Source organism: Barbus barbus, assembly GCF_936440315.1.
Source record: "Barbus barbus genome assembly, chromosome: 17".
NCBI classification, from domain to species: Eukaryota; Metazoa; Chordata; class Actinopteri; order Cypriniformes; family Cyprinidae; genus Barbus; species Barbus barbus.
In genome coordinates this window covers 13,935,924-13,951,954 of record NC_136745.1, presented here as the reverse complement: position 1 = coordinate 13,951,954, position 16,031 = coordinate 13,935,924, and the positions used below count along the sequence as shown (strand labels likewise).

General features: G+C 39.8%; 1 protein-coding gene across 2 annotated transcripts; it reads right to left on the bottom strand.

Moving 5' to 3' along the window:
* Positions 1-6,746: 6,746 nt before the first annotated feature.
* On the bottom strand, positions 6,747-14,657 carry LOC306883770 (protein ABHD18-like). 2 transcript variants are annotated; one of them, XM_079439246.1, is made up of 13 exons: positions 14,552-14,657; positions 13,926-14,035; positions 13,328-13,412; positions 13,026-13,126; positions 12,827-12,902; positions 12,254-12,338; positions 12,121-12,148; positions 11,891-12,029; positions 11,677-11,766; positions 10,771-10,872; positions 10,222-10,600; positions 9,969-10,131; positions 6,747-9,140 (listed from the first exon to the last, which is right to left on the bottom strand). In XM_079439246.1, exons 2-13 carry the CDS (start codon positions 14,015-14,017, stop codon positions 9,086-9,088), a joined length of 1,395 nt encoding a protein of 464 aa, XP_079295372.1. In that variant the 5' UTR covers positions 14,018-14,035; positions 14,552-14,657; the 3' UTR covers positions 6,747-9,085. The 2 variants fall into 2 exon arrangements, with proteins under 2 accessions (XP_079295372.1, XP_079295373.1); XM_079439247.1 differs by having other exon boundaries at positions 14,415-14,636.
* Positions 14,658-16,031: the final 1,374 nt, after the last annotated feature.

The following is a 16,031-nucleotide window of genomic DNA, read 5'->3' as shown; positions in this document are numbered from 1 at the left end:
ACTGATGGCAAACGGCTTCAGTAGACTTGGGGAAAACAGAGGACTCCATGTTTATTGAGGGCAACATTTCCAGGTGACAGACTACAGTAGCGCAGGATTGAGAGAAATATCAACATAGTAAACACGTGCAGCTTTAATACTTAATAAATACATGCAAATACGCTGCTTGATTGGAGGCAACACTGGTAAAATTATCCATTAAAATAAAATATCCCTTTTATGCGCCTATATTGTGTGTTTTAGAATATTTTACAAACACTTGAATGATTGTTTGTTTTCACTAATATTTTCTACTGGATCTACCAAGAAAAAACTGTGCCACCCCAGAATTATCGCAGAATAAAATATAAATGTACAAATTAACAAATGACTCTCATGAACCGGTTCTTTTTGAGTCAAAAACACAAAGCGCAGCCCGTTCACTAACGAATTGTATTTACATTTGTTCGTGAATCAGATGCTGCTGCTCGGTTTATTCAGAAGCAGGGGCGGATCTAGAAAATATTTTTTAGGGTGGCATGGGGTCTATGATGGGTGGCAACACCAAAGCAAGCCCCCATGCATTTTTTTGGGGTATTTATTGTCTGAAATGCACAGTTGTGTTCACAAATATTGCATTACCATTAAGTAATACTGTTTAAAATGAAAAATAAATAACATTTCAATATCCATCATGGCACCGAGTCAATACCAAAAACTTCAACAGGTTATAAATGCTTGTATAATTAAAGACGACATGCGGTTCTATTAATATTACATAGGCTACTTAGATGGTATAAATCACATTTTAGTGCAAGTTTAAGAGTAACACTTGAATTTCAATACAATAATATCAAAGTCGTGGCCTAATGGTTAGAGAGTCGGACTTGTAATCCAAAGGTTGCGGGTTCGAGTCTCCGGCCGGCAGGAATTGTAGGTGGGGGGAGTGAATGTCCAGCGCTCTCTCCACCCTCAATACCACGACTGAGGTGCCCTTGAGCAAGGCACCGAACCCCCAACTGCTCCCTGGGCGCTGCAGCATAAAATGGCTGCCCACTGCTCCGGGTGTATGTTCACGGTGTGTGTGTGTGTTCACTGCTGTGTGTGTGCATGTTGGATGGGTTAAATGCAGAGCACGAATTCCGAGTATGGGTCACCATACTTGGCTGAATGTCACTTCACAAAGCTTTGAAAACAATGTTTGATTTTCTAATTTTCTGTTATTATCAGAGGTGGGAATGTCTGTAATCACCCAGAACACAATATCAGTAGTCTAGCAACACCCCAGCAACTGCATAGCAAGAGTCTAGCAACCACCCAGAATATCCTAGCAACACTTTAGCAAACATCTAGAATATCTAACCAAAGTCTCTTTAAGACAAGTCATGCCACTCGGCGGCCATCTTTGAAATGCCTCTCGGGCATGCAAGTGCAGCTCCTATCACTTTGTATGGGGAAACATCAAATTCTCCAAAACGGTTCACTAAGCTTACCATTAAATTTTATATTTGAAATCACCAAAGAAATCTGACAACAACTGTATCAAATGTTGTTTCTTTTGCTCAAATAGCGTTATAAAAAGCTTATTTCTCAGGCTAGATCAGCCAGTGCGCATGCGCTGACTGTTTCTATAGCAACCGGGACTTCTAACAGCAGCTGACTTTACCTATTAGCCATTGGCTCTTTTTCTTTCAGAAGGCGGGCTTCCTACGATTGAGCGGCCATATTGAGCGTTGCATTTTTCCCCATTCAAAACTATACGAGTGGCATTTATTGGGTATTCTATAGTCTTTGATCTAACTGACCAAACGATTTATGTTTCTTAAACAAGACTTTAAGACAAGCCAGCATAACATCTCGGTTATGTATGCAACCATGGTTCCCCGAGTAGGGAGCCAGATGGTGCGACGACGTCATTGCTTTGGGAACATCCTCGGTGTGATGAATGTCTGAAGCCCTAGTGATACACCATCACGCCAATTTATTGGCCAAATAGCACTTGGCAACGCCCCCCACACATACGTACCATATGCTATATCAGCATGCCACGCGCCATTTCATCAGATTTCCAAAATGACGAAGGAAGCACTATAAAGGTACAGAACGGCTCTCATCGCAGCATCTCGTTCCCTACTCGGGGAACCATGGTTATATAGGTAACCGAGATGTTCCCCTTCCTAGATTCACTTCAATGCTGCGATGACGTCATCGCTTTGGGAACGCTATACCATAACGCCTGGCATACCTTAGATAGCTGGAGACCAAGGAAAGCATCTGCTCAAGTGCAAGAAGAGGACCATCCTGCCGCCGCACAAACATCTTCCATTGACGATCCTTTCAGAAAGGCCTGAGAAGAAGCCACTGCTCTCGTGGAGTGAGCACGTAGTCCTAGAGACACTATTGCAAAGACACTATTTAAACTGAACTAAGCTGGATGACATCACTGAATTCAATAATGAAATCCCTTTAACTAACAATCTTTTTTTAATCTTTTCATTTTACATTATTGACACACCATTTTCCTTATTTGATATTGTGCAGTTGCTTTGACACAATTTACATTGTTAAAAGCGCTATATAAATAAAGGTGACTTGACTGGACTTGACTAGAGGCGAAGTCAAGCCACGCGCCTCGTAGTCTAAAGAGATAGCCTCAACTATCCAATGCGACATTTGCTGTTAGGTGACAGCGGAGCCTTTGCTCTTGCCACCAAAACACACGAACAGCTGGTCAGATCCACGCCACTGAGCTGTGCGGTCTAAATAGATTCTTAATGCCCTCACCGGACAAAGATCCATGTTACCTGATGCCGCATCAGCGTGGGAGAAAGCCTCGAAGACCACTTGCTGAAAACGAAATGGATTCGAAGCAACCTTAGAAAAATAATCCGGCCTGATTCGCAATAAGACCGTTACCAGCCCTGGGACGAAGTCCATACATGAAGGGCTGATAAATAGAGCCTGTAAGTCCCCTACTCTCTTGAGGGAGGATAAAGCCATCAAAAGAACTGTCTTGAGAGTTAACAACTTTACTGACACGGACTCCAACGGCTCAAAGGGATGGCCCGACAGACCTTCCAAAACAATTGAAAGATCCCAAGAAGGAACTCGTGTCGGGCGGAAAGGCTTAAGCGGTCTCGCACCCTGCATAAAACGTGATACCAAAAGATGACGACCCACTGAAACATCTCCTACAAGTGCATGTCCCATAGATATGGCCGCTACATACACTTTGAGAGCAGCGGGGGTCACTCCCTCAGAAAAACAACTCTGAAGAAACTCCAGCACTGAACCAATGGGGCAATGAACTAGATCCAGGCCACGTTGTCTACACCACGAAGCAAAGAGTCTCCACTTGAAAGCATATAAGCGTCTCGTGGAGAGAGCTCTAGAATTAACAATAGTGTCGTAGTCTCAGCTGAGAGACCAGAACACACTAACACATTCCGCTCAGGGGCCACACCCATAGCTTCCATAAATCTGGCCGAGGGTGCCAAATCGTGCCCCGAGCTTGAGTCAACAGATCGTGTCTGAGGGGAATCTCCCAAGGAGGGCCGACCGACAGACTGACCAGGTCCAAAAACCACAAAACCACTGTCTGATCGTATCCGGAGTAGAACAATTGGGAAGCGGCCGAATATGGGGAAAAGTGTACAGACTGGTTCTGGGCCATTCGTAGCGACGGGGGAGACAGGGAAAAGCAGAGCGGGCAGTGCGTAGTCATGCTCGAAGCAAATAGATCCACTTCCGCTCGTCTGAACCTCTGCCATATGAGATTCACCACTTGAGGGTGAAGTCTCCATTCCCCGTCCTTCAGCCTCTGCCTCGAGAGCAGGTCTGCTCCTGAGTTCAGGTGACCTGGGATATGGGCCGTTCTGACTGACAGGAATTTGGTCTGAGCCCAAAGAAGAACACTCCTCGCCAGCCTGTACAGGGGACGAGAATGTAATCCTCCTTGACGATTCAGGTATGAAACTACAGTCATGTTGTCCGTCCTGACTAACACATGACAGCCCGTCAACTGCGGTAAGATCTGCCCGAGAGCCAGGAAGACTGCTAGTAGTTCCAAATGATTTATGTGCCAACTCCGCTGCTCCTCTGACCAGATTCCCCGAACTGGGCATCCTTGATGGACCGCCCCTCAGTTCGTCATGATAGTTTTGCGACGAAGACACGCTCCCAGCTGGACTCCTTTCTGAAGGAACTGGGGTCTTTTCCACGGTTTTACAGCACGAAAACCTCTGCGTGTCACCGTAATTCTGCAAAACGGATGACAACGAGGTGAAACATTCTGGCTCTTGGTCCACCACTGAAACAGTCGCATATGGAGCAGGCCCAACTGAAGTACAGGGGACGCTGCCGCCATCAGACCCAACAACCTGAGACACAAGCCTACGTGGACTAGACGTCCTGTCTTGAACTGACTGAGACAGGCCTGTAATGACTGCACACGTGCGGGAGACAGATGTGCCCACATCGTGCAAGAATCCTTGTCTACCCCCAAAAACGTTGTTTACTGGCGAGGCAGCAGAACACTCTTTCGTGGGTACGTTCGTAGTCCCAGACTCCATAGATGATCGAGCACTAAGTCTCGATGTCTCAGTGCCTGATCCTGGGATTGAGCTAATATCAGCCAATCATCTAAGTAGTTCAAAATTCAGATGCCCTGGAGCCGTAACGGGGCCAGATCTGCGTCCATACACTTTGTAAATGTTCGGGGGACCAGAGCCAGTCCAAACGGAAGAACACAGTACTGGTAAGCTTTGCCCTTGAAAGGAAACCTGAGGAACTTCCTGTGTCTCTTGACGATCTGGATGTGAAAGTATGCATCCTTTAGATCGATGGTCACAAACCAGTCTCGGGGTTGGATCTGAGACAAAATGGACTTTACTGTTAGTATCTTGAACTTGCTCACTCTGAGCACAAGATTCAAACGACGCAAGTCCAGAATCGGACACAAACCACCATCTTTTTGGGTACAGCAAAATACCGACTGTAAAAACCCAACTCCTGAGTGGGGTGTAATTCTTCTATAGCCCCTTTCTCTAGGAGTAACACGATTTCCTGACGTAACCTGCCCAGGACGTACTGTTGTGGGAAGAATCCAGCTGAAAGGGGGTGGCCCTTTCCGAAATTGTATGGTATAACCGTGTCGAATGGTGCTCGCATGGCCCTTGGGTTTTCACTCGAACTCTGAAGGCTGTGGCCTGCCTTGAGAACCCGGTCTAAAACCACCCGAGGTGCAGTAAGCGGCGGGACAGTTAAGATCTGAGTCGGGAGGCCACATTGAGAGAGCCAGAGTTGCCACTGACCTTCCCACTGCTCAAGCTGTATGTTTGGTAGCTATAAGCACGAAATCTGTAGCTCTCCTGAGCTCCTTAACAGCCTCAGGAATGAGGCCTTCCCCTTCATCCAGCTCCTTGAGGAGCTCTGCCTGATAGGCTTGAAGCATACCCATAGAATATAGCATGGCCGCAGCCTGTCCAGCGGCCATGTAAGATTTCCCGATTAAATTGGAGGTTATCCTACATGGCTTGGACAGTAACATAGGGCGCGCCTTCCAAGACGGAGTCGAATTAGGCGCGAGGTGTGTCGCGAGGGTCTCGTCGACGGCCGGCATTACCCTATAACTGTGATCCGCCATTTTGGACACAGTGGCGAAATCAGCGGCAGCGGCGTTAGTAATCCGCACCGAAAAAGGCTGCTTGCAAGACCTTGAAACCTCTTGGTGGAGGTCTTGAAAGAAGGGAAGAGGCCTACGGGGCTGGGATGGAGTACGACTAGTGAAAAACCGGTCATCCAGTTTAGATTGGGCCTGGTTTTGCGTCGTCTCACAGTCCCATTCTAGTCCCAACTTGTTGACCACGCGCATCACAACGTCTAACAGCTCACTGTAAGAAGGGGGGTTGCGTTTCTCCTGTCCGCTCGGAGGGAGAGAACTGCAGGATTCTGTCATTAAATCCGCTGAGTCAGAGGCTGCGGTGGACAACAACTCATCGTCATACGGACCACAACAAAAGGAAACCGCGCTGCGGGCCTCCAGGGTAGGCCACAAATCGTCATTGACGAAAACAATCGGCTCGCCTTAATGCTCTTCTAACTCTTGAACATGGCCGGGCGAGAGCACGAGGAAAGGAGAATACTCCGTCATCTCGCTCTCCATAGGCTCTAACTCGCACACGTCACCCCAAGCGATCGTCTCATGCGGCGCCTCAGCAACCGCAGAAACGGATTGGCGGGTCTTAGACGCAGGGCCTTTCGAAAAGGCCACGAACCCCGAGCGTAATACTTTAAGCTGCATGCTATCGCAGTGTTGACAATTGGATAGGCCGCTAAGCGCAGCTTGGGCGTGATTATGGCATGATGCACTTCCTATGACTCATCGTGTCCGCTAAGAGGAGTAAACTGCTCTTCTTTTCTGAGGAAATAGCTGAGAACACAAAGAAATATGCTTTCCAACGGGTGACAGATGATTCGCTGATATAGCATACGTACCGTGCGTGGGGGGTGTTGCCAAGCACTATTTGGCCAATAAATTGGCATGATGGTATAAGGGCTTCAGACATTGGTCACACCGAGATTGTTCCCAAAACGTTAACATCACAGCACTGAAGTGAACCTAGGAAGGGGAACTTTGTCTTTCAAACTTTTCTTTTCAATCTAGATTACAGGTATTCTTAAATGCTTACACACAATTCAAATACACAGATGACTTTCCTGAACAGTGAACACTCATGAGATCAATAACACTTAACACAAAACTCTTAAGATTCAGGAATTATTTTTGCAGCTCAATGTCTATTACAGTATACAACATAAATTAAATTACAGATAATAATAATAATAATTCAGCAATGAACTTTTGTGAACAGATAATTTTCATTTTACTACTGTAAAGTAATCTTGCAGTAGATGGAAAAACACTAGAAAAGTTGAAATACCAAAGAACTGTATATGAACTTGGTATGCACCACAATAGAGTCCAGTAAAAAATGCAATAAAAAAAAAAGTAAATTCAGCATCCTCTGCACATTTGGTCAAATTTCATTACAGTATACAGCACTATAGCAGTTTCCTGGCCTCCTGACACAAGACTAGCTTTGTCTCTAGGCAGTCATTTCTCAGTTCTGCAAACATGCAGTACACATAAAAAATGGTTACAGATCAAATTTGACAAGTCACACGTTTGAAGGTGTACAACTTGTGCTACAGGTTACTGTACATATAGAATAGTGACATGTCCATCATCTAATGTACTGTACTTTATACTGAATGTGTAAGTATAAAACCCATGTATATTATTCGTTCAGCTCTCTCCTCTCGCCGTTGTTAGGATGCAATGATTCTGATTGGTGTCATTGGTTTTGCTACCTAATGTTTAATACTCATTGCTAAACTTTTTGAGAAATGTGTATTTGTTTTGAGAACTGAATTAATGGTTTGGAAAAATGGGCCAACTAAAATCAGTTATATTATGTTAACAATTGAGAAAACTGCAATACAATACTCTTACCTAACTCTGCTATTAGTGTTCGCGATCGTCATCTTCTTATTAATTTCATGTTATTGTTTCGTCCGATATGGCAGAAGGGCTTATCCATGATGAAAGTGGAGCAAGCGGTCGGAGAATTGGATCACCAAACAATTACAGGATCATGAATCTCAGACATATCCGGACGGGATTAGATTTCTCAGAAGACTTCTGTAGTTTATACAAAACTGTAAGTTTGTTAAAACAGTAAATGTACATGTAAATCTCTCAGATAACCATATTTTTACTTAATATCAGCTTCCATATCTTATATTTCTCTAGCTGTTTTCTTACATTATTTATTATGGGTGATTGTATGTTAATAGGTCCACCATTGTATTTTTCCATTAATTTTCCTCATTTATTAACATTATTAATACTATTGTCTGTTTATACAGATATAGAATATAATAGTGTGTTTTTTATAACCTCTTATTGACTTGTTATACACCCAAATAACTATATTTTACATAGTACTGTGTTGCCTATATTATATCCCTTATATTAGTTTGGTACCTGATCTCATATTGTCATTATTAAAATTCAATCAGCATTAATTAATTGCAGAGAGTGAATTTTAATAATGTCAATATATCATCACAAATTGTGTGACTTAATTTTTTCAATAAAAAAAATGACAAATACTTTGATTTGTCTTTTTATTTTTAGAGTGGAGAAATATAGGAATGGTTCATGGTGAATACAGTGAATATTGAAAGTGATAGATCAGACAAAGTGACAGTAGTAATACATAAAACATTTCAGTCTATCAAAACACTAGAATTGTTATCTGTTACTGTAGTATTTGGATTAGGATTTAAGGGATTGAAATACATGCAGCAGTTCACATAAAATGTATATTTTGAATTGTGGTCATATTTATTTCTTGCCATCAATACCCGAGTTCTGCACCAGTCATTGCTAAAGACATGTACTGGAAACGTATGATGTGATCAGTTCTCAAACAAGTCACCTCAATTTGTTAAACATTAATAATAATAATGTTTTTTTTTTAATGAGATATATCTATATATAGCAACATTAAAATGTGCCTATGACAAGGCCATTTTTCTGATGCATAATTTTATAAAAACAGGCCAAAAGAAAATTCTCTAAAAATTTGCATATTCTCTGTTGGTAAAACAAAAATACTGAATGCATATCAAATACATTCATTTGCCATACAATCCAAAATACTGTATTTTCAGATATCTGCTTCATGAAGAGGTTTAAAGACCTTGATGTGAAAGTGAATTATGGTTTGGAGGCACATCTTTGTTTCATTTGGTGAAATGTTTTTCAGTCATGATGATTTAAAGGCAGTGAGGTCAGGAAGACAAGGTTTTGTATGGGTTGAGCGCATGCAAGTTGGCTACAGATCACTCTGAGTTTTGAGATGTATCACACAGAGGAACACACTTCTGCCACTGACTCCCTTTAGTAGCACCAGGTTTAGTTCCAATTACATATTCTTCTGTAAGAATCACAGTCAGCATATTCATGTTCTACATCTCCACATCATACTTTCAAAATCCAAAAATTATTGTCAGTACTGAGTACCAAACAAATCCGTGGCTATAGGCTGGAATACTTCTGAAGAAACCGGTCATAGGCGTCATAAATTGCTTGCCTAGAGGTCAACAATAATGGATGGAATTGAAATATTAATGCATACATTTCAAACTGACGAACCATACAGTTCATTCACTTAATAACAAGCAATGAGCTATAATTTAACCAAATAATTAGCATTAATAATTGTGTTGGGAAGAAGTCTCTAATGCTCACCAAAACTGCATTTATTTTATCAAAAATATAGTAAAAACAATAATATGGTAAAATATTACTACAATTAGAAAAACTCTTTCCTGTTTTCTACATTTTTAAATTCAATATATTTCTGTGATGCAAAGTTGAATTTTCAGCAGCCATTACAAAACATTTCAATTTATTATCAATGAAAATAGTTGTGCTGCTTAATATTTATGTATTAATATTTCTTTTTAATGCAATTACTATGAATCTGGGGTGCGTTTCCCAAAAGCATTAGAACCAAGTTGATCGTAGCTCCATTGGTTTCAATGGATCTATGATGTACTTAAGCTTACGATGCTTTTGGGAAATGCAGCCCTGGACTAAAAAAATTTAAAAAACACCATAAAGAATGAGGTTTTTAGTGCATATTATTAGTGTATATTCAAATATTCTGAAACTTGCGAGAAGCCTTTTGTTATTCACTAATAAGCTTGACATCCCCACCAATCACATTCAAAAGAGAAGCAGAGATTCATAAATGAATCATTCTTTTGAAGAATGGACATTTTCAATAAATCTGTTGAGCTGGGCATATGACTTTAGAAGACTTGGAGTACAATGCATGAAACATGGACTACTTTTATGGTAAATTTATGATGCTTCTATGTTTTTTTTGTTTGTTGTTTTTTTAAGTCTGACTTACCGAAACAGTCCTTGTTTGAAGAGGTAGGCACTGACGTGGCCGCCATTGAGGTAGCGGACCTCACAGCCAGGCCAGATTTCCGGTAAGCTGCGAACTCCAGTGCGTGGAATATAAGCATCTTCCTTTGCCTGGACTATTATGATCAGACTGGGATCTACAGGCACTGGAGACAAAACAAAGTATGCAAGAAAGAGAAAGGATCAAACACAGGAACCCAATCCAAACCATGTTAACAAAACAAACAGATCTGTACCTGAAAAATTGGCAATGTGTGTGCATTCGTCCATAACGCCCTTCATGAAGCAGAGAGACTCCTGCTGCAGCGAATGCCGTTGAGCAGCCCCGCAGGTGATGTTTTTAACATGTAGCATGTCCAAATGAGGCCCGCTGCTGCTCACAGCGGACAGTATCTGGTCCAGCCCGTCTCTCTCTCTTCGTCCCATCAGTAGAGCCGAGTCTGAGGTGTGACCTCCAGTCCCAGGCTGAGAACAAGAGGAGCGCAGACCCATCTGGTGGTCCCTTTCTGGCGAGTGGAGGTCAAGAAGGTCATGGGTAAGATCCAGGTCAGAGAGACTGTCAAAGCTGCCTGGGGCATTTTTTACGAATTCCTGGCCCATCCGGAAAGAGTCAGTCTGAAAATCATGGGTGTGTCAGTGAGTGATTCGTCAAAAATGTTGCACCTTCAACATGAGTCATGTGATACATTACATAAGGAACAAATCGTATATTCCTCTGTGATCTTTTTTGGTGTCCTTCATATAAAACCAAGCTAAGCTACAACAAAACAGATTAAACTACCAACCCCACAATACTCCAGCATATTGATGATTTCCTCCTCATAGACTGGGTGTGCGCAATACTGCTTTTCCAGTTCTTTCCAATTCACAGCTCGACTTAAAACACCCTGCAGAAAAGCAGATCAATTTTTAACAGACTTAAAGCAAAAAAGGAGATAATTTCATGTATTTTAGGTCAACCTAAAATACCTAAAATTATTAAACTGAGAAGATGAAATACTCCAAGGCACTCATAAAAAAGCCTTTAATTAACTGAGCTAAATTGACTAGTTACCTAAGTTACCTACATTTATTACCTTTTATTTAAGGTCAATTGAATCAATCAATGAACAACTGAACATGAACAACTGTAAATGGGAGTCCGAGTGAGTGACACTTGGTGACGTCTATATTACCATGTCCTGACGGCTGACGCTGTTGATTCACTGACACAGGAATGAAGACAGAAAGGTATTCACAGCTATGAAGTTCAGTAGCTAAGTGACTAATGCTGCCTTTAAGTCCTGGGAAATTCCTGCTACATACTATCAATTTTCATTTTCTGACAAATATACTGTAAGTTCAAAGGTATAAGCTCCTCAGAGATAATGCCATAAAATGAAGGGCAAAAGCTATGCATTAGGTGTGTAATCGCTTAAATTGTTGTGCTATCACAGTGTCTTACATTTCATAAACTCGCTAAATAAGCAACAATTATAGTTATTGTTCATTAAAAGATCACAAAATATATTGGCAATAAAAACCTCCAGTCAATTTTCACATTTAAAACTCAATTTTGATAAATTAACTTGATAAATCTGAGCTAAAAAGAAGTTTGAGTTTCTCACTGGTAATTATGACTTTGTAGCATCTTATAAATATGACCAATCTGAAATGACTTGTAGGCAACATTAATACAACTTAAATCTTACTGTGGTAAAAACACTTGAAGCAGTCGTCCAGGATAAACAAGGTATGAGTGGAATTGGTTTGGGCCAGTTTGTTACAGCTAATGATGCCATCTAGGATGAAAATGAACAATAGATATTGGATATGTTACACAGGATCTGGATTCTTCAGAACACATTTGATTAGCAACAACATGAACTAATTAAGTCAAATGTAAATGAGGAACACAGAACTTACATGTCCACCCATAGAAATGCCAGTCATGCCTAGAGGCCAGAAACCCTCTCGCTCCAGCCAGTGTAACAGTGCAGCGGACTCCAGGATCAACGCTCCACCCATCACAAACAGATCTGAGACGTTCTTCAGACTGGAGCGACTGCATCAAAAACACAAATCATATGCAAGCATGCATTGTTCATTCTAAAGACATGGACAACAATAGCTGCTGCAGGTAAACAAACACTCACAGCTGGTCTTTAGGTTTCCTGTATCCGTGTACGGCGCAGTCAAGGAGGTGTCAGATAAGATCTAGTAATACTTGATACTAGGGTTTACATGGCAAACTAATGTGATCTGTAGTTTAACATTTCAAAAGGATATAATAAGGATTCTCCAACAGTAGAGATGCCATCCCTGATTCTTTAATCATTGGTCTGGCCATTAGTGTTCGTCTTCTCCAGAAAAACTGCAACATACACACACAAAAAAACAGATGCATCAAATTCAGATAAAATCCTAGATACTGACAAGCCAATAATTAACCATTTTGCACAATATTAAATATTTGTCTAAAATAAACACGAATACATCAAATAAACACAAATTAAATAAAACTCTAGGCTAAATCATTTTAAATGTGCTACAGCTGCACTTTATAATGTACAGCATAAAAACGGATGTTCATTTTGAGACTTGTTGAAATTACATTTAGCAGTGTTATTAACCTTTAAAACAGTAATAATTTAATGTAGTAAAAATAGGTCAAATAAAAATGAACTATTATTAAATAACCAATATTGACTAATATCAATAAATAAATAAAAATTATTATATCAGCTGAATCATATGATACTGATGCACAACTTTTCAAAAGTTTCAAATTGGTAAGATGTTTAAACATTTGTACAATAAAAGTGTATATTGCGCAAACAATCCCAGTTTTTGCACACTCACATGGTCTCCTGTTCCAGCCAGGTGAATACAGACTGGTCTGTGCCTTTTCCATTTCTTAGGTACAATAAACTGGAATCTAGTGGGAAAGTTGAAACAAAATGTCTTCATTTGAAAGAACTTTGAATACAAGCCACACAATAAATCAGATTAATCCTTCACATTTGCATTCAGTGTTTGTGGGCGATTTGTTTTGGTTTACCGGGCTTTGACGGACTCAGCTGGCAAGATGCCCGGGACAAAGTGCTCCAGCGGCGATATGAAATGACCATTGTGAATTTTGCAATCTGTGTGATCTTCTACCTTTGGGCACAGCGGTAACACACAGTTAATGGGTCATAATGCAATTATGCTGAATAGGTGTTTATTAAAAAAAAAACAAATGTAGATTTAAAAAAATTTGAATACAGTGTGAATATATTTTTATATGTAGATAGATAGATAGATAGATAGATAGATAGATAGATAGATAGATAGATAGATCTACCTTGTCATTAGATTTACCTTGTCAATAAATACTGGGTAGTCCCTCTGTACTAGATCCCTGCATCTCTCCCTGTTGCCAATAATCTTCCGGAACGCAAATATTCTGAAATATCCATAAAATAATTATATAATAAATAAATAAATTAACTAAACAATTAAATAAATATTATAAATAAATAATTGGGATCACTCATTGTTTTTTGCTCATGCCAAGCTGCTTGATAATGACACACCTGCCATTACTGAGATAAAAATCTTTTTATGCATATTGGTTTTACATAAATTTTCTTCAACAAATATTTCCTTTTTTCACGTCAGACTATGGATTATTTAGTATTATGTGGCCAATTGTGTAGTATGTACTCAGTACAGACATCATTTTTATTTTTACAAATCATTTGCACTTTGGGTTTTATACTGTATAGGCTATATTTGTTGGGTTTGGTCCTACATCCATATCTGTCTTCTTTGGAAGAGTCTTTTGGAACAATAATCTTTAAATGAACTATGAACATAATTCATAACACTCATGCCACCACTAATTATTATTTACTCATACCGTAAGTGAAGTCACTGAAGATTCATGGTTTAATATTTTAGTTAGTTAGTAATTTACCTTTTCATGTCCTCTGGCTTTCCCCATCCTTGAATGAAGAGTTTGGTGAGGAGAAGCCTTCTATACAAAACATCAAGCCGACTCACACCCATTGACAAAAAAACATTCTTCTGCAAACAACAAAATACACTTAATCAGAACTTGACACAAGTCATAATCCATCAGTCAGTCAGCCTTATGGCTTTACACATTCTCCAGTATTTAAGAACTGAGCAGCTGAGTGGGTTTAGGAGCACAACACACAACAAACCTGCAGAACTCCTGATAGACAGTGCAAATGACATATCATTGGTTATCACACTTTACAGGGCGCTTTAATTCCCTTAGTTTATTAATGAGAACATAACCTCTCGTTCATGATAGTAACGTTACTGAACAAGCCCTAACCGGACATTGACACTTCAATGAGTTCTTCTTCTTATTATGACCTTCAAATGATTATCTGATTTGTGGTATCGTCCCTAAAAGAAGAAATTGTCCCACACTGACCGTTTGTTGTACATCTAATGAGCTTTCAGTAGAGTTGCATATAACGTTATGGTTTGACAAACTGCTTGCTTTTCCAAGCCCACAAAAGAATTTAAAACAAACTGCGTACGAATGAACGTTAAGAAGTAAGTATATACCTCAAGCTAAAAGGACGTAGATGTGGGTGTCTTTGAAGAAACCGGATCAAAACACATGACCGAGGGCGAATTACAGCGTTCACTCCCCTCCGGAAGTAACTCTTCTTCTACGCTCATGATCGGCGGTGCTTTATTCAGTTGCACCAGTAGACGGTGGTACAGGAGAATTTAACACATTGCAGTCGAGCTCTACAAACACTCCTCTCCAGGATTTCTTTCAGACTTTACAAGTGTAATTTAAATCCAATACTGTAGGTCCTGTATTTATAGGATTCCAATATAAACTAAACATCTAAATGCTCCATTAGAACTAACTATTGGACATCCAATTATTGCCCCAGCTGCAGTTTCCCTATCCTTTTAAGTTAAGAATATCCTTAAAAATATATATATTTTAGGGATGTATTTACTTCATGGCCGATTTTATCTTTAGCATCACTGCAGAGCAGAGTTAACTTGGTTCAATAACCAGACATGTTCACGAGTCTTTTCTTCTTCTTCTTTAATTAAACACATCAAATACAAATTCAAGAAAACATATGTCAAGGAAAAGAGCCAGAGGATGGCCAAACAATAGGCTACATAGAAATTCAAATTAAAAAAAGATAGAGTGAAAGTTGTATTTTCCAAGCAAAAAAAAATTATAATAATTAATGAATAAATAATAACACTCTTCCTCAAAACATAAATGATCAAATAGAACTTAGCCTACCCAAAAACATCAAAAAGTGAGCATACATTCAAAGTTTTAGTTGCCCTTTTGTTACAGAAGCTATAAAGATTTAGATGTTAATATCTTCTTGAAAGTAAGGTGTTCACAAATCTCTGAAGTCAAGTCACACACTCGAGTTTCCATCTCTGTTAATAACATAATTAAACATTATATGCTACTTGAATTAGGGGAACTTTTCTGTCCTCTAAGATGATTTTAAAGAAAACAAATGCTCTAAAAAGTAAACAGTGTTAACGGATGTAACTTTAGCCTACTATTTATTATACACTTTAAAAACTAGTGTTGAAATGTTCAAATTGAATGAGCACATGTATAAAACACAGTTTATGTATTTTTTTCAAGTTTCAAGTAGGTAATTAATTGAAATATATTTGCTCCCAGTGTCTGTTATAGGCCCTGGCTGAATTCGTATTAGGCCTATTGTCAGTGAAATTGAAAATGAATCAAATAAATGTACATCATATACAGGCTCCGCCTATCAATAAAGGATCCAATGTTTGCAGGCTGTTCAAAACTAACGGTATGTTTGCCTGGATTGGTGTCTTGCAAAAGCTACTTTAGTGTTACTCTATCTCGTATCAGAATAACTGGATGGTTTTGATGAAGCCATTTATTCTGCTGGATGTTTTGACCGCAGGAGGCACTGGAAATAATTAACTCTTTTAATTGTTCTTATCTTTATTCTTAAAATGCAACTTTGCTTGCTGGTGTGTTGTGTTAGATTCAGTCCTGCTCCCGGGATAATCT

Bases quoted from the DNA above. Each gene is read 5' to 3' on its own strand.
- LOC306883770 (XM_079439246.1), bottom strand. From the start codon at position 14,017: ATGGGTGTGAGTCGGCTTGATGTTTTGTATAGAAGGCTTCTCCTCACC. The intron at 12,149-12,253 runs ATATCCTTTTGA...ACTGCGCCGTAC, and splicing joins ACTGTTGGAGAATCCTTATT to ACGGATACAGGAAACCTAAA. The intron at 10,132-10,221 runs GTACAGATCTGT...TTTTGTCTCCAG, and splicing joins ACACATTGCCAATTTTTCAG to TGCCTGTAGATCCCAGTCTG.